Source organism: Phyllostomus hastatus, unplaced genomic scaffold (assembly GCF_019186645.2).
Source record: "Phyllostomus hastatus isolate PE091 unplaced genomic scaffold, TTU_PhHast_1.1 phas_contig_150, whole genome shotgun sequence".
Classification (NCBI taxonomy): domain Eukaryota; kingdom Metazoa; phylum Chordata; class Mammalia; order Chiroptera; family Phyllostomidae; genus Phyllostomus; species Phyllostomus hastatus.
The window spans coordinates 34,698,870-34,717,667 of NW_025333611.1; the positions used below are offsets into that span (position 1 = coordinate 34,698,870).

Below are 18,798 nucleotides of genomic sequence, written 5' to 3' on the forward strand. Positions count from 1 at the left end.
TCTCTCCTTGTCCAGAGTGCAAGGAGCAGAAAGGTTTTGCACTCCAAAATCCTTGTTATCGTCCCCAAGCCACCTCGTCTTAGCCTCAGACAGCAACTGACAGCATCACGGAAGATCCGAACCTGAGCGCGTTCCCGCTTGGCTTCCCCAGCAACTCTCACTCCTCATTCCCCCTCCCCTCCCCTCCCCTCCCCTCCCCTCCCCCTTCCCCTCCCCCTTCCCCTCCCCCTTCCCCTCCCATTCCCTCCGCTCTCCACCCCTTTCCCCTCCCATTCCCTCCGCTCTCCACCCCTTTCCCCTCCCATTCCCTCCCCTCTTTTCCCCCTTCCCTCCCCTCCCCCTCCCGACCCGCCCTTCCCCTCTCCACCTCTCGCTTCCGTGCACGCCCCGCCCCGTGAGCTGCCACGTGAGGGAATCCACCCGTCAGCCTATGGGCGTCAGCTCCGCCCCACGCCCCCACCTTGCCCCCTGCTCCGCGCTTCGCCACGTGACGCGGCACACCGCCAGCCAATGAACGCTGGCTTTGCCTCGCGCCCCGCCCCGCGCGCCGTGGCCGTTTGAAGTGACTAATTTCTGTCATATGACTGAGGCACCCATGGGGGTGGCAGGGCGGTTCTAGGAGCGGGGACCTAGCGAGCTCTCTGAGTGGCGACCCCGGCTTGGCGGTGGCCAGCATGGCCCCTACGCTGTTCCAGAAGCTTTTCAACAAGAGGAATGGGTCGGGCGCACCCGGTAGGGACGCTCGCGACCCGGATTGCGTGTTCAGGTAGGGCGCTGCGGGGCTGGGGGCGCAGAGCCCACGGCCTTGTGGCTGTGGGCTCCGGACGCACCAGGGCCTTCTGTGTCCACGCCCGTACTAGAGCGGCGCTGGGACCGGGACCGAGGCCGCCGTCCTAGGGGCCAGGCAGCTGCGGACCTGCGCCGGAGGGTCGGAGCGAGGTCCTTTCTCCCCACCCCCCACCCTGGGTAGCCCCTTCCTCCTTCTCGGGGTCGGTTTGTTTACGCCCTGCTCTGCAGCCACGCGCGGCTCTGCCTCCCCGGACCGATAGCCGCTGCTAGAGCTAAGGTTCCACAGGCTTTTCTGGCGGCAAGGAGCGTTGGGCGCGGGCTGGGTTGGACCTCAGCCGTCGTCCTCCAGGCGGAGTTCTCCCCTCCTCCCCGTGACCAGTCGCCCTCTGGGTGCTCTGTTCCAGCTCGGTTGGTGATGTGGAGAGAGCTGCACGTTTTGGCCAACCTTGCCAGTGCAGGGAAGGCTGGAGGAGCGAGTGGGCAAGATGCCGTTCTTGCAGGTTTCTTGGAAGCTAAAGTTGGAGGTGTGCGGTTACCCGACCCAGCTGTATTTTTCCTTCAGTTTGTCGAAGGAAAAATGTGAAACCTAAGAGATTATGGTTACTACTGACCAAACCGAGGCAGGACCGAATCAACTGAAGCATGGAGGTGGCATTGACTATAGAGTCATCATCCCTTTAGAACTGTTACTAAAAGGAGGCTTTAAAAACTGAGAACGACAGCAAAATATTTTATGACATTGCAGGCTTCGTTCATTTTTGGTTACTAGACCTGTTGCTGGTAGAAAAACTCTTAACATTGTCAAACTTGATGTAATAGGAAACCGAATTCAAGGTAAAACTTAGTCTCCAGCCTGCATTTGAAGAAGAGATTGTGTCTTCCAAAACAGCCTTCATACTTGTCGCTCTGTGGAAACTAGTATATATAGCTAGGCTAAATGTCAAATATCACTCATACCTGCTGGGGTAGCCGAGAACTCGGCCATGCAGTGGCTGTAGGAAAAAATGAGAATCTGTTCAAGTTTGCCACCGGCGAAGGTGTGAAATGACTACCACGCTGGTTTAAAAGGTTTTGGTATTAAAATTGTTCACCCAGTCTTGCTAACGCAGGTCACACTAGTAAACATTCAGTAAGACCTGTGGAACTGAAGTAGTAAATGCAAAGAAATTTAACTGACTTTAAAGGGAGAAAAATCTCAATTGTGATTCTCTTGGAAAAGTGCTCAAAGATAGTTTTCTAGGTTTTGGTCTTTTCCACTGGGAAATGTCTTGCCATCCTCATGTAATGACCTTCTTTTAGATATTTCTTTAGTGTTTTCTTTTTCAAAAAACGAAAGCGTAGTCTACCTCACACTACACTGAGCCATCCAGTACATCGAGTCAATAGAAAGCAGGTTTAGGAAGGGTATTAAAAAGGGGACCATTGTATAGGCTCTCTCTTTCTATGCGAAGACTGACTTTGGGGTACTTGAGTTTTCAGAGGTCTCAGGTCATTCATGTGAAAAACATTTTCATGTCTGTTTTTTAAAAACATGAGGTCTACTGTACAGTTGTGTAATACTACTTTAGAGTTGCCAAAGCACTTTCTCAGTAGTTATCTCATGTGGTATTTCACAACCACCTTGTCATATAGGACAAGCAGCAGTATAGATAACTACCTGGTACTTTTTCTAGTGAAAATAAGAATCATGTGTAAACTTACTAACTGTAGTACAATAAAGAATGGGTTACTTTCAAAATAAAATGTGTATGTGTGTACATGTGAGAAAATGAAAACTGGTTAATGTCACACAGCTAGTAAATCTGCAGGTCTAATTAACCCACATCTTTAAAAAAATTGAAACAACTTCTTTGAGCTATAATTTACATGCAATAAAACCGAACCATTCCAAGTATCTTGTGTCTTTTGTTACATGTATACAGTTAAGTACCCACCACCCCAATGAAGATTTGGAACACTTGCTGCTTTGGAGGCAGTCCTTAACCCCTTCTCACCCAGGGCAGTCACTGATCTGCTTCTTGTCTAATGACAGAAGTTTTTGCTTTTTTTTTTAGAATTTCATGTAAGTGTAATCACACTAGTAATGATTTCTCGTGTCTGGCCTAACTTAACTCAGTGACGATTTTGAGATTCCTTCATGTTGTAGCTTGTATTAATAGTCCTCTCATCTTATTGCTGAGTAGTATTACGTTGCCTGGGTGTACCATGATTTGCTCATTCATCAGTTGGCAGACATTTGTGCCCAGATCTTTATGTGGACATGTATTTTTATTTCTCTTGGGTGGATACCTAGCAGTGAAATTGCTGGGTCATATGCTTAACTTAAAAAAAATTGCCAAACTTTTTCAAAGTTGTATCATTTTGTATTTTCACTAGTTACATATGAAGGTTACAGTTGCTCCATGTCCGCTCCAATACCTGATATTGTTAGTCTATTTTGCAATTATTTTTTTTTGTATTGCAAAACAATCCAACAAAATTAACTGGATTATCCATTTCTTAATCTTTTTTTTGATTATAGCCATTCCAGAGGGTATAACAATATCTTGCTGTGGTTTTAATTTAATTTCTAAATAACAAATGATGTTCAGCATCTTTTGATGTAACTTAGGTTTTTGAGTAGACTTAAAATGTAATGTTCATACCAGTATGCCATGTTTTCCTTTCTAGAACCTTTTTTTTTAAGCTTAAGTTGTTAAATCAGGCTTGAACACGTTTAGCCCTCAGCCCATAGAGTCAGTTCCTAGAGTAAGCAGTATACATCGCCCAGTAGTGATAAGCTGTAGTAAGATCATAGGAGAAACTTTTATAAAGAAGCCTTAGGAGTCTTTTAATAATTGTTTTTCATGGTTACCCCATTGGAAAAGATGGTTAGGCGTCATCCTTTTCCGTTCAGTCTTCACTGTTAAGATCTTGACTTACAGATTTCTGTGTGCTTGTCTTATCTAAGCTTCTTGAGCTGGAGATGAGTGTGAAGGGAATCACAGGGAGGATATTATTTCAGTCATTTATAGAATTAAAGCAATAGTTTGTTTTTATCTCTTAAAGAATTTGGGAAAGAAGGTGCATTTTGGAAGATGCTTTATTTTCTCCATCAGGCCACTTTCCAGTGGAAGTAAGAATTAAGTCTAAGCCCAGTAACTGCAGTACCTATAAAATGATTGCTTTGAAAATAATCTTGAAAAAAATAATTTGGTGAAGAAGGTTGTTTCATAGTTAAATGTCTGTAGGACATAATTCATGTTCAAAAATGATTTTTTGTTTTATTTCTAATACATGAACATTTGCTCATATTGTCTGTAGTGGGAATTCTTAACCTTTTGAAACAACTTAATTGGTCTTTTGCCATCATTCTTGCTTTTCTCCAAATCATTCTCAATTCTTTATCCTTTTAAAAAATGCAAGTTGATAATGATTAGCAGGCAAAAATGGTATAGGATTTAGTATCTTCATTTCAGTTATTTTAAGAATTAGTGAGATAAGTTATATAAAGTACTTAATGCAGTGCTTACCACATGGCTTTCAGGAACTAGAAGTTGTTACTATGATGATCTCATGCTTATGTGTGAAATCATTCAGTTTAGGCTTAAATTCCTTAAAGTGGTGCCGTGTGGTATGTGGCTTTTGCAAAGACTGTACTCTTGATTTTTAAAAAAGAAATTCCATAAAGTCATTTTTTAAAACATAGATATTAGTCTATTATTATATTTAACAGAATTAACAGAAATTTTAAATATCATCTATACTTAGTCTATATTCAAATTTTCTGGATTGTCTCAAAATGTGTTTTTGTAGATTTGTTGAATCATAATCTTGTCTGCATATTGCATTTGCAGTTATGTTGCTTAAATAATTTTTATTCTATAACGGTCTTCTCCCCCATTTAAATGTGATTTGTTGTTGAAACTGGGTTATTTTTCCTGTAAAATTTCCCGCATTCTCTCTTTGACTGTTGGCTTCATTACAGTTTCTTTTGATTAATTGGTTCTCAGTAATCTGTGTTTTAGTAAGCCCACTCCAGGTGATTCTGATGCTCAAATTTGAGAACCACTGTTAGACTTATTCTCTATTTTCTGTGAACTAGTAGTTAGAAAGTTTATTAGATTTAGGTTCAGGGTTTTTTTTTTTTTAATAAAAATATTCCATAGATATTGTGTATTGCCTATCAGAGTTACATAATGTCTGGTTGTCTCACTTTTAGTGATGCTAAGATTGATCAATGATTTCAGGTGGTATCAGCCTTATTTTTCATTGAAAAAAGTATTCTTTCACTAATGATTTTACCGTCTTTTGTTGATCATCGCCTGAATTCATTATCTTGTTGGGGGTTGCAACATGGTAATACCCAAATCCTAATTCTTTCTGTACTTATTTCCTGGAAGAACTTTGTCTTACTACCTGTTTGGTACTCTAGGCCACAAGAGAGGCAGCATAAAAATTTGATTGTTTCCCTTTATTACTTTTTTAAAGATAATTTTTTCTCTTTTTAAAGGTTTTATTTATTTATTTTTAGAGAGAGGCAGAGGGAGGGAGCAAGAGGGAGAGAAACATCAGTGTGTGGTTGCCTTTTGTGCACCCCCTACTGGGGACCTGCCCTGCAACCCAGACTTGTGCCCGGACTGGGAATGAAACCAGCAACCCTTTGGTTCACAGGCCGGCCCTCATTCCACTGAGCCACACCAGCCAGCGCCCCTTTGTCATTTTTTTTCAGAATAGTTTATAATGAGTTCAGTGAGTTTTCATTTTGTTTATCGTTTTATTACATCATGAGCTCTTGGATTTTAATGTAGTAATCAATTATAGTCAAACTGTTCCATATTTGGCCATTGGAAGACTTCAAATTAATTTATGTGCCCCTTTGATGTGAACTCATTAGTCTTTGATAACCTCTTGCTTTCTTTTGGCCTTTTTCCCATCTCCCTTTCCTATGATTTTATTACCTTGGACTTCTTTTATTTTGGGTGGTGCCATATGGTGGTATTCCCTGTTCTTGGCATAGTCTTCTATACCTTTTTCTTTAGCTTTTTGTTGTGATCGTCTGCGTTTATACTAATTATCCTCCTTCCAGGAAGGCTTTTCTGATTTCTCCCAGGCTGATTAGGTTTCACTGTAATTTCTTCCATAACTTATTGCATTTCCTTCTGTGACGTTTATCACAGTTGTCATTACTTATCCACATCTCTCTTCTTTGCTTGAGAGCTCTCTTCAACTTCAAGGTGTATTCTGGAGTTAGAACCCTGTAGAACCACTTGATGAGATGTTTGTAGGGAACAGATACCTAGGTTTCTGGCTGGAGCAGTTAGGTGAACACCATTTTGTGAAGGGGAATATAATATTGTGGGGGCCTGTCTTGAATACCCTATCAAAAGTAGCAGCCCTCTTCCCTATTTTTTGTCAGAACACACTGTTTATTTCCTTCATAGCCCTTGTTACCGTTCACCTGTCTTCCCCAAGCTCATATTGTTGTGCCAGTGTGTAGCACAATGCCTGAGTATATGCTTAGTAAATATCTGTAGAATGAATATATGAAACATTTTTGAGGGCTGAAGGAGTGTATCAAAAGTTCTAGACACTTGGTCTAGTTTTAATTGCCAGTGAGCTACCCACATAGAGATGTCCAGTTGACAGATAATAAAATAAATCTGGAGTTCACAGTAGAGGTTGGGACTGGGGATATGAATTGGAACGTATTGTCAGTATTACAACTAAGGGAATACATAGGAACATGGTATAGATAGAGAATTGGAAAGAACAAGGGTTTTCCCTGAGGAATAAAAAAATGCACAGATGTGGGAGAGGAAAGTCTACAAAGAAGGAATGGCCAAGAGAGATACAAGGAGAGCCATAGGTATGTGGTTAGGATAGCTGAGAAAAGGAAGTGTTACAAAAATGATGGAATGACGAGCTGTTTTGTATGCTGATTGCTAACAGGTCTTGTGAGATGAGAAACAGAAAAGTATCGGATTAGTCAAGTTGGAGATAATTTGTGACGTTAATCTTTGTTTTTGAGGAGGCATGTTTAGGAGGGGAAGTGAGATACAGGTGGAGTAAATGAGAAGTAAGGAACTGGCTTCACTCCTAAAGCATTCTGTTTCTGTAGGAGAAACAATCTGTAGTGCTGAGTTATTTTTTCATTCAGTGTTCTGATTTAATCTCACATTTTGAGCTTCTGAAGTTCTTAAAAGCTAGCTTCTTAACATTGTCAATATCTATAAGAATTTTCAATGTTTTTTAAATGTAATTTTTATAAAGATTTGCTGCATTCACAAGGGTTTTTATTATTTTAAAAGTACTACCCCTCCAGCCCTAGCCAGGTGGCCCAGTTGGTTGGAATGTCATCTGCACACCAGAAGGTTATGGGCTCCATCCCCCATCAGGGCACAGGCCTAGGTTGAGGGATTGATCCCTACTCAGGGTGATTGTGGGAGGCAACCTATGGATGTGTGTGTGTGTTTCTCCCCCTCCTTACTCTCCTCCCTACCCCTCACTCCTTCCCTCCCTTTGTTTCCTTGTAAATCAGTGACAAACATACCCTTGAGGGAGGAGATAATAAATAAATAAATAAATAAATAAATAAATAAATAAATAAAATATTACCCCTCCATAGATTGTACCTTTTAATCTTATATTAGAAATAATGGTTATAGTATTCTTTTTTTTTTACTTCTTTTTTTTAAAAAAGATTTTATTCATTTATTTTTTAGAGAGGGAAGGGAGGGAGAAAGAGAGAGAGAGAGACGGAAACATCAATGTGCGGTTGCTGGGGGCCGTGGCCTGCAACCCAGGTATGTGGCCTGACTGGGAATCGAACCTGTGACACTTTGGTTTGCAGACTGTGCTCAATCCGCTGAGCTATGCCAGCCAGGGCTTATAGTATTCTTTATAGAAAATTCTGTGATCATATTCAAGTGGAAAGTTGAGAATTATAAGTAAATACATGTTAATAATCTGAGGTATCAATATTTATTCCTGAGTCTAATTTTGCAGTAAAAAATGCAGTATTCTATTTTATTGTTAATTTGATTTGCTTTTTCATCTCTGTGTAGTGGTATTAAATTTTTTAGAACCACATTTATTGACAGAAAACAGGTTAATGAAAAATACAGCTTCAGTAGTCAGTTTATAAAACGTGGACCTCATTTCTTACTAATATAATAATTATTGTCTTAAATCCTACTGAGTTTAAATTATCTTTTAGGAAAGACTTGTTTTAAACAAACTCCCTATATAAAATGTAACAGAAACCTTTTAGTGTAAAGGAGCCCTAAGCCAATCTCTCTGTTCCTGTTCTTGGCACCACCATATTCGTAGTCTACTAAATTGAAAAATCAGAGAATCATCTTTTACTTCTCTTTCTGGTGATTGCCACAATTGTTCATATGTTAAATCCTGTTGATTTCATATTCTGCACTTAGTTCTTTTCCATTTTTCACTGTTGTCATCTTCATTAAGGGCTTTAATGCTTTTTATAAAAATTTTGCTACTTTCCCACTTTTTGTGTGTTCCCCTCTAACCACTCTACTGCACTGATTTTCCTAAACTGTAATTCTGGTCAAATCACTCAGAAATCTCCATTGACTCCCTGTTGCTTAACATGGGATTACTTTGTGCCAAGCATTATTTTCGGTGCCTTACACATACTAATTTATTTAATTCTCATAATAGCTTAATAAACTAAGTCTGATTATGACTATTTTATACATGAGGTAATAGAGGCACAGAGAAATTAAGAACTTTGCATCAGGTCATGTGGTAAGTGATGAAATTAAGATGTGAACTGAAATATGAGTTCCAAAGCCTTTGTGTTTAACAAAGTCCAAACTCCTCAACTTGGCACATCCTTCTCTTCTAGTGTTGAAGCCTGGTGTGATGGTCTAGAGTTCATATACCCGCCCCAATAGTTTCCATATATACAATCTTGGGAAGCAGTATCATGTTTCATTAAAGATTGGGTTTATGTGTGCATGTCTGAGTAGGGGAGTCGATGCTGGAGATACAGTCCCCAGGGTTCACTGCACCTACTATTTTAGAGTTGTTTTGAGGATTAAGTGGCATGGGAAGCACTCAAATGTTAGAATTCCTTCTCAAACTCCCTCACCCTCAGTGTGTCTTTTTTAGTCTCATAATTTTTCCTCTAGCTATTGATTCTGAATCAGAATAATGAATGTTTCTTGAGAATAATCTGGTTCACGTGTGTGTACAGTACTAGGAATAATATGACTGTAACGCATCTTCCCTTTTTTAAACATTTCATTTATTTATTTTTAGAGAGGGAAAGGGGAGTAGAAAGAGAGGGAAACATCAGTGTGTGGTTGCCTCTCATGTACTCTCTGCTGAGGAACTGGCCCACAATCCAGGCATGTGCCCCGGCTGGGAATCAAACCAGTGACCTTCAGGTTTGCAGGCCAGCACTCAATCCACTGAGCCACACAACCCAGGGCTGAGTCCTTTAATTTTATACAGTTATTATTTCATTTGTAGGATGCAACTGGCAGGCTCTTTGCAGCTTTTCAGTCTGTTTTCATCCCACCCTGTTGTGGTCTATTATATAAGTTTTAAAGATTTACATTTACATTCACAAACTGCATTTTGAAGTTTATCAAAAGGTGAATAAAATAGAGCTGCGACAAGATTCCCAAAAATATTTTGTATTTTTGTATTAATTTTGATTTATTCCTAGTTATTTTATACCATAAAGCATCTGCTATACCTTTATAGGATGCAGAAATAGAATATAAATTATTTGTAAAAAATGTAAATACTTGAAGTTTTTACCAAAGAAATACCTGAAATAAATTAAACAGTAGACAGTAAAAACCCATGTTACTATACCAGCTGTGACATGAATGGCTCCAGGGCCCTGGCAACACCTGACTGACTAGCTAGGGAAGCTCCTCACTTTTGACAGCCTGGCTCTAAATTTAACATGAATTTTTTGCCCCTGCCCCAGCAGCACTGTGTTAGGAATTTACTTCTAGTAAGACCCTCCTGATCCTAGAGGCTACTGCTTTTTCAGTTATTTTGGCTGTTACTTTGAGTATTTACTTATATATTTACAAATAATATGAATATGCTGTTTATTGAGAAGTGCATTCATCTTAAACATTATGTATTAGTCTCCTGTATTGGTAAAGGTTTAGGTCTTACACACACACACACACACACACACACACACACCCCCACCCCCACCCCTGCCCCCCTTTACCTTCTTTTCCCTCTTTATTCTGCCAATATTGCAATGTTTGGATAACTTAAATGATCAAGGTCAGCTATGCATATTATTCTATTGTAAATGTTCCCTACTGAGCTAAGTATATTTTATGTTTTCTTGTACTTTTTTCTTGGAATTAATTGCCTTTTGGGAGAGTCACCTTGTTTTCTCTAAAATCTTTAGCCAACTATTTCTACATCTTTCAATGCTCCTCCCACCCCTCCAAAATACCTCTCAAAACAACTTGTAGTTAAACCTATCAAATAATTGATTAGTTCACTTTTTAATTTTTTTTTCCTCCTGCATATGTCCTTGGAACCCTCTGGCCTTATCTGTCTCTAGCTTGGACTGCTTGGCCTGTGTGTCTGCTTCAAAGCATTGCCATGAGACTTCTTTTGCTTTCCTCCTGGGAGTTCCTTTGACCTTTTTCATTAGAAGCTTCTGTTGACTGCATCCATGACATTTTCCTCTTTGGATTATCCCCTTGTTTTGGTGGTGCATGTCCTTCTAGGAGCTTTCTGAGAATGAGTGCTTGGGAAATGAATTTTTTGAGACTTTGCAAGTCTGAAAATGTCTTTTTGAATGTTTGGTTGGTAGTCTGATAGATACAGAAAGCTATATTCAGAATTATTTTAACTCAGAAATTTGAAGCCTTTGCTCCATTGTCTTCTGGCTTCCAATATTGCTGCTGAGAAGGCTAAAGCTGTAACTCTCAACCCTCAGGAAGCTCTTGAAATTTTCCCAATTTTCTCTTTTTTTCTGAAATTTCAGTCATATACTTAGTTTTTTTTTAACAAATTATTTACTGATAATTTGGTGGGTTTTTCATTCTGGAGACATTTTACTTTGGGGAATTTTCTTAAATGATTTAATGATTTCATCATTTCAGAAACTTTTTAAAAATCATTTTTTATTTTCAATTTTTGTTGACATATAGTATATCAGTTACAGGGGCATACCCTGTTGGTTAGCTAGTATATAACTTTGTAAGTGATCATCCTGATAAATCTTGTATCCATCTGACACCATACATATTTACTAGAGTATTATTCACTATATTCCTTATGCTGTACTGTACATCCCCATGACTATTTTGTAAAAACCAATTTGGACTTCTTTAATCCCTTCATCTTTTTCACTCATTCTCCCAACTGGCAGTTGTCAGAATGTTCTTTCTATTTCTGTTCTGCTTGTTTGTTGATTTTTGCTTTTTAGACTCAATCATTGACAGATATGTATTTATTGCCATTTTATTGTCCTTTTATTGCCATAGTTTTTTAAAAAAGATTTTATTTGTTTATTATTTTTTTAGAGAGGGGAAGAGAAGGAGAAAGAGAGGGAGAGAAACATCATTGTGTGGTTGCCTTTCAAGGGCCTCCTACTGGGGGCCTGGCCTGCAACGCAGGTATGTGCCCTGACTAGGAATCCAGCTGATGACCCCTTGGTTCACAGGCCAGTGCTCAATCTACTGAGCCACACCAGCCAGGGTTATTGCCATAGTTTTGATCTTTCTTTTTTTCCTTCTTAAAGAACACCCTTTAATATTTCATCTAATATTGCTTTGGTGATGATGAACTCCTTTAGCTTTTTATTATCTGGGAAGCTCTTTATATGTCCTTCAATCATAAATGACAGCTCTGCTGGGTGGAGTAATCTTGTTTATAGGTCCTTGCTTTTCATCACTCTGAATATTTCTTGTCATTCCCTTCTGGCCTGCAAAGCTTCTGTGGAGAAGTCAGCTGACAGTTTTATGGGAGCTCCCTTGTAGGCAACTAAATGCTTTTCTCTTCTGCTTTTAAGATTCTCGTTAGCCCTGGCTGGCGAAGCTCAGTGGATTGAGCATGGGCTGCGAACCAAAGTGTCACAGGTTCAATTTCCAGTCAGGGTACATGCCTGGGTTGCAGGCCATGGCCCCCAGCAACCGCACATTGATGTTTCTCTCTCTCTCTCTCTCTCTCCCTCCCTTCCCTCTCTAAAAATAAATAAATACAATCTTAAAAAAAATTCTCTTGTCTTTAACCTTTGCCATTTTAATTATGATGTGTCTTGGTGTGGGCCTCTTTGGGTTCATCTTGTTTGGGACTTTCTGCACTTCCTGGACTTGTATGTCTGTTTCCTTCACCAGGTTAGGGAAGTTTTCTGTCATCATTTTTTTCCAAATAGGTTTTCATTTTCTTTTCTCCTTCTGGCACCCCTATGATGCTAATGTTGGAACGCTTGAAGTTGTACAAGAGGCTTCCAGCACTGTATTTTTTTGGATTCTTTTTTCTTTTTGCTGTTTTGATTGGGTGTTTTTTGCTTCCTTATTTTCCAAATCACTGTTTTGATTGTTGGCTTCATCTATTCTGTTGATTCTCTGTAAATTATTCTTCATTTCAGTTAGTGTATCTTTAATATCTGACTGGTTAATTTTTATGATTTCTATACCCTTTTTCATGCTCTTGAACTTCTTACTTAGTTCGTTGAAGTTATCACTAAGTTTCTTCAGTATCCATATAACCATTGTTCTGAATTCTGTATCTTGTAGTTTGCTTGCTTCCATTTCATTTAGTTGTTTTTTTTTTTTTCTGGAGATTTCTCCTGTTCTTTCATTTGAGAGCTGTTTCTTTGTCTCTGCATTTTTGCTGCTTCCCAATGTTTGTTTCTGTTTTAGGTAGATCTGCTATGTGTCCCAAACTTGGTAGAATGGCCTTGTGTAGTAGTTGTCCTGTAGAGTTCAGTGGTGCACCTTCTCCAGTCACCTGAGTTGGGTACTCCAGGTGCATCCTTGTATGGACTGTGTGCACTGCCTTTGTCGAGCCTTGATTGCTATTGGCATCACTGGGAGGGATTGACCTCCAGGACAGTCAGTCAGAAAGAATGGTTGCAACTACAGCTGAAAAGCTACTGTGCTGGAGTAGACCCTAGAGAACAGGACTTACTTCAGTGGGGCTTTGGTACTCACTGAGTCCACTCTTTATGGAGGTGGTAGGGTTGTAATCCAGATTGGGTCACCAGGTATGCTGGCTCTGGGGGCCTTCCAGAAGGTGTATCATCATCCACCACCTGTGCCCTGTCTGGGGCCACACAGCATGAGCTACAGAGTGATCTGCAGATGGATGCTACTTGTGCTGGGCTTGGAGGTGCCCGGTGAGGCCAAGCCGCAAACCAAGGCTGGCTGCCTCTAGTGCAGGCCTGGCATCACTTAGCAAGAGATACAGGGCACACAGAGGCTAGCTGCTGCTTGTTTGAGAGGGTTCATTAAAGTCTGAAGCATGAGGTAAGAGAGGCCAAATGGAAAAAGCCACTGGAAGTGGCTTGGGTGGGCTGCAGATTAGGTGGGTTAGGGTCTCAGGGAATCAGTCACCTGTGTGTGGGGGACTGTGAGCCAGGTTGATGGAGACTCACATTTGGCACTTGCCTGCCAGCACTGGGGGTGTGGGGACATCTCAGAAAAGGGACAATGGCCTGTGTCAGCACTTTTGTGTGACAGAAGACTGCACCCCCCAACTCTCGCCCTGATGCCAGATAATTCAGTTCCTCCCTGTATGGCCCTGGTACCTTTCAAGCTGCTGCCCCAGTGCTAAAGCTCAGAGGGATTGAGTCCTATGGGTCTTTATGGGGGCCCTTTATGAGGAACTGCCTGAGACTCAGAAGCCCTCAATCTCACTCAGCCACAATCCCCACTTGTACTTTACAGCCAGAGCTATGGGGATTTTTCCTCCTGGCACTGGACCCCTGGGCTGGGAGGTCTGGAGTGGGGCTGGGACCCCTTGCTGCTCAGGGGGCACTTCTGCAGCCAAGATCTCTCTCCTTTTATCTGCCACATGTGGGTATTGGACCAGCCTGTTCTGCAGTCTCTCCTTATCCTACCTGTCTCTGTGGGGCTTCTTTAATTCCCTAATTGTAGGACTTCTATTTAGCTAGATTTCAGGTGGTGCTGAATGATGGTGGTTCTGTAGTTCAGTTGTCATTTTTGTATGGTTGTGGGAGTATTTGAGTACTGTACTTTCCTATGTTGCCATCTTGATTGGAAGTCCCTTTCTAAAACTTTTAGTAGTAAAGTTCCCCAGGGAAAGCTTCCTGTACTGATCCTTTTAAGTTTCTTTTTTTTTTTTTTTTCCTTCCCTTACCCAATTTCTACCTATCTCTTTCTATCCTAAATCTGGGAGATTTTGTCATTACTTTTGGGTGAATTTTTGTGTCTATTTTTATTTCAGCTATCATATTTTTAATTTCTAAGAGTTCATTCTTATTTTTCATAATCCCCTGTTTTTCAGCCCTATGTCTGAACTTCTTTCACTGAAGTCCCTAATAACCTTGAAGTTGGTGCTTCTTTGACAGTTTCCCAAGAGAATAAACATGAGATCTATATAAGAGTATGATTAAGAGAGAGGATGCAGAAGGCCAGCTTCATATCCTGTGAAGGATATGCTTTTTGTTCTGTGCCTTTCCTCCACCTTCCAAAGTGCCTTCTGTTTCCAAGGGACTCTGAGGGGGCAAATGTTTTGGTTGCTCATTGACATCCCCATATATTAACACTTGGGTTGTAGCTGCTTGTTTCCAAAAAATCAGCTGCTACTTTTCATCTTTCAAATGCAGTCAACACTTTGGTTCTTGAATGTCTTGGTTCTCAAGCAGTTCAGTTCTCAACCATGTCTTTCACAGGAAAAATATCTCAGTTGTCTTAACAAAACTTTGGGTCTCAATTCTCTATTTGACAAAACTTTCGTGCCGATATCTCTGTGATCGGTCACGTGTCAACAAAGGAGACTGGGGTTTTGAACAAGTCACTTCTTGAACAGTTTTCCAGAATGATTTAAGTTTGAGAACTGAGGTTCCACTGTATTTACTGAAATCTCTTTATCTTTGGAAATTTTCCTCTCATATTCACTGTGTCATAAAGACATGTATGTGTGTATATATATTCCACTTCCTATCACAGTAGGTAGGATAAAGAGAGACTGCAGACTGAGATTTGAATGTATCAGTGCACTTGGCTTAACCTGAAAAATTTTAAAGCTTTTTATTATGAAAAATTTCCAACAAAAAAGTGAACATACTATATATACCAATACCCATCTTCAACAGTTATCACCATTGTGGCTTTTTTGTCTCACGCCCCAGATTATTTTAAATATTAATACTATAATTTTTTGTTGGAGTGTTTTAAAGGAAATGATAAACATCTTGTCATTTCACTGTGAATACTGGAATATGAATGTCTAAATGATTACTATTATCTCTAAGAATGAACAATGATTCCTTAATATTTAACACTCAGTTCATGTTCAGTTTTCCATAATTGTCTCAGAAATGTCTCTTTAGAGCTGAAGTTTGAATTAGGATCCTAATAAGGCTCACATATTAATTTGTCTGTAGAATGTTCCATATTTTAGATTTGGATCTGATTTCTTCCTCACTTGTCCTTGATCTTGTTCCTCTCTCCACTTTATTTTCTTTAAATTGGTAATTAGATTTAGTGGTTTGATTGGATTCAGGTCCAGGTTTGTGTTTGGAGGGTTGAAGACTATTTCATAGGTGTGCTGTGTTCTTCTTAATACATTTTACTGGGAAGCACATATTTGCTGGTTGTCCTCCTTTTAGTGATGCTAAGGTTGATCAGTGGGTTCAAGTGGTATTAGCCTGATTTCTCCAGTTTTATGTTGTCCATCAACCTTTCACCTAATGGTTTTAGCATCTATTGATGATGATTATTGGATTATTTCATTGAGGGCCAGTAAAAATGTAGTTGCTGGGCTCTACCCCCAAGAATTTATCTTTGTAACAAATTTCTAGTTAGTACTGAACTACTATATTATTTCATTAGGGGCTGGAGAATAATTACTTATCATTTCTTCTGAAATTGGTCTGTAGAGGAAAACAAATTGCAAATGTTTTATTTACCAATTTTCAAAATAATGATTTGGTGTTGTAGCAACTTCACAGGAGACGAAGGAGGTGGTTTTAGTTGATGTTTGTTTTTGTTGTTTGTTTTCTTAATGTTTGATACAGTCCACTGCAGCCATTGTATTTTTTGGTGAACCATCTTTGGCCAGTGGGGGCCTTTTCAGATTGGCTCTAGTGTTTTTTTGACCTTAGTAGTGTTCTGGCATGACAATATGCTATTACAGTCATATTTTGATCCATGCTTGAAATCAACTGTTTTCTCCAGTGATCACAGTTCCTTTTGGTAGGAATGGTATTCAGTGACCTCTCTGTATCCTGGAGGTTGTCATTGCCACAGCTTGTCATTATTTGTAGGTCATTTCAGAGGACAAAAATAAATGTTAATACTATTTCTGATTCAAATTAAATTTCAGTGTTTTTATTTAACTTTTTTGATTTTATATTTTTATCCATTATAGTAAAAATCCTGTTTCCTGACAACATTACTATCATTACTTAATTAATTTTATAACACATATATTGGTTTCAAAATAACACTACCAGTGTTATACTAGGTATAATACTGTTGAATGCAGTTTAAGGTTTCTTTGAGGTGCTTCTCTTCTCCCCACTCTTTTCCTTCTCTCCTCTTTCTCTTTTTTCTTTCCTCTCTCCCCTTTTTTTTCTCTTCTCCATCTCTAGTATATCCAGCCTCTCCTGACTAATACATAGTCCCTTGTATGTATTCTAGTGGAGAAACTCTTGCATGTGTGACCAGATGTATACAAAAATGTTAACAGGAACTGGAATGATATAATTTCTGGGCTATACTGTGGAGTCTCTTGTGTAGGAGAGTCATTATTTTTAGAATTTGTAGATCAGTTAAGTGGCCATAGTAATGATTTAAGCAAAAAGTAATTTCCTTTTTTCAAATTGTCTGAGAGCTTATCATTTATGCTTTGAATTATATTTATTTTTCTGTTTTTGTGAGAAGTGGAAATTTAGTTTCTAGTTTTATGACTTATAGCTTGTTTGTTTTACGTTTATTTTGGATTTATGTGAGACAGTATGCTTGAAAATACAGAAAAGGTACACAAAGTAATATGCTGTAACAGTATTTTTCCATTATAAATGTTTATAATATGTTTTCTGAACTTTGCCTAGATGTGCTGGCATTAAGACATTTTGTATTCAATTGCTGTTCCAGTTAAATCTGATATGCAGTAGGGAAGTAATGCTCAGCTCTATGCATTAAAACCATCAAGGAAGCTTTTAAAAAATTCTGATATTTGGGCCCTCTTTCAGACAGATTTTATCAGATTCTAATATGTTTCTGGGTTTGAGAATCACTGGACAAGAAAAGAAAATGAAGAGGAAAGATGGCCTTTGGATAAATAGGGCCCATCTTAGAAAAACAACCAACTAAAAAGAAAAATCTTAATTGATCATGTCTCTACAGCCACTTTTTTTTGTTTTTTCTTTAATTAAAAAAATTTCAATTATAGTTGACATAGAATATTATTTAGTTTCAGGTGTACAACATTGTGATCAAACATTTATATAACTTACGGAGTGATCACCTTCATAAGTCTAGTACCCATGTGAGACCATACATAGTTATCATGATATTATTGACTACATTCCCTATGCTGTACTTTACATTGCTGTGATTTTTTATAACTGGCAATTTGTACACCTTAATCTCTTCCCCCCATTTCACCCATCCTCCAAAACCCCCTTATTACAGCCATTTTCGAGTTATTCAATTGATACAAATCCATATTCTAGAGTAGAGTAACTTCAGATTTAAGCTATGCTACTATTATGGAAAATTAGGATCATTTTTGGTTCTTTTCCTTCTTAAACTAAGTAAATGTTTTTGGTGCTAGCAACACTTTTAGTGAATTAGCTGCTTTGATGTTACATTTATTCTTAAAATTATTTTTAATGGACTTTATTCAAATATGATACATTCAGCTAAAGGCACCCTTTTACATATATATATATATATAATCATGCCTTTTTAATGTTTGGTGTTTCGATGTTTGAGGCCTTCTTAATCCTGGAGACACTGCACCACCCAGCTAATTCCTAGAGATAGGATCGGATGGACTGGGGGAAGAGTGTGCCCTTCATGTGCAGACCAGCCAGTCCAGAATCTACCCTCCATCTGACTACCACCTCTTTTGAGCCTCGTATGCTCCTGGGCAGCTGTTTCCCTGCTCTAATCACCCCAAAGCCAGCTATCAGCCAGGGGGGCAGTTTGTATACTTTGGAGATCACCGGAATTATTCAAACTGGCCAATCCTAAACCTGCTTAACTTGGTTACCCTGCCTTGCCCATTCTTTCCTGAGAAAACCACACTTTATTGATACATTTTTCTCTCATTTCCTCTAACTCCTGACCCACTCTCGTGCTTCTCCTTGTGGCCTGGTGTAGTGTGGCTTGCCTTCTGTTTCGAGGTAACTGAGTATAAACTCCTTCCTTCATGACAGTCATATCCGTGTCTGTGTCTTAACCACATATCTGATTAATACAAATCCTGGGTTCATTTTAAGGCAGTATAGTTCTGAGCATTTGGACAAATGTATACACCTGTGTTAACAACCACTGCAATTGAGATATATAACTCTTTTTATCACTGTAGATTAATTTTGCCTAGTCTAAAATTCCATGTAAATTAAACCTGTACAATATTTACTCTTTCATATCTGGTTTCTTCCCTTCAGCAGAGTATTTGTGAGGTTCATCCATTTTTCTGATTGTTTCAGTAGCTGATTGCTTTATATGAAACACTAGTATTTCATTATATGGTATACTAAAATTTGTTTATCCATACACTAGTTGATATTTAGATTATTCCCCTTGTGGGGGGCGGATTATGTATAAAGCTGCTATGAACATTCATGTGTGAGTCTTTGTATGAACA

At 39.2% G+C, this 18,798-nt stretch overlaps 1 protein-coding gene across 2 annotated transcripts in view; it reads left to right on the forward strand.

The window, feature by feature from the left end:
- Window positions 1-594: 594 nt before the first annotated feature.
- Window positions 595-18,798, forward strand: part of FNIP1 (folliculin interacting protein 1) — a 121,350-nt gene continuing 103,146 nt past the window's right edge. For both annotated transcript variants that reach the window (XM_045822828.1, XM_045822837.1), the window contains exon 1: window positions 595-766. In XM_045822828.1, coding sequence (XP_045678784.1) covers window positions 675-766 — 92 coding nt within the window. In that variant the 5' untranslated portion in view covers window positions 595-674. The remainder of the gene's footprint in view (window positions 767-18,798) is intronic.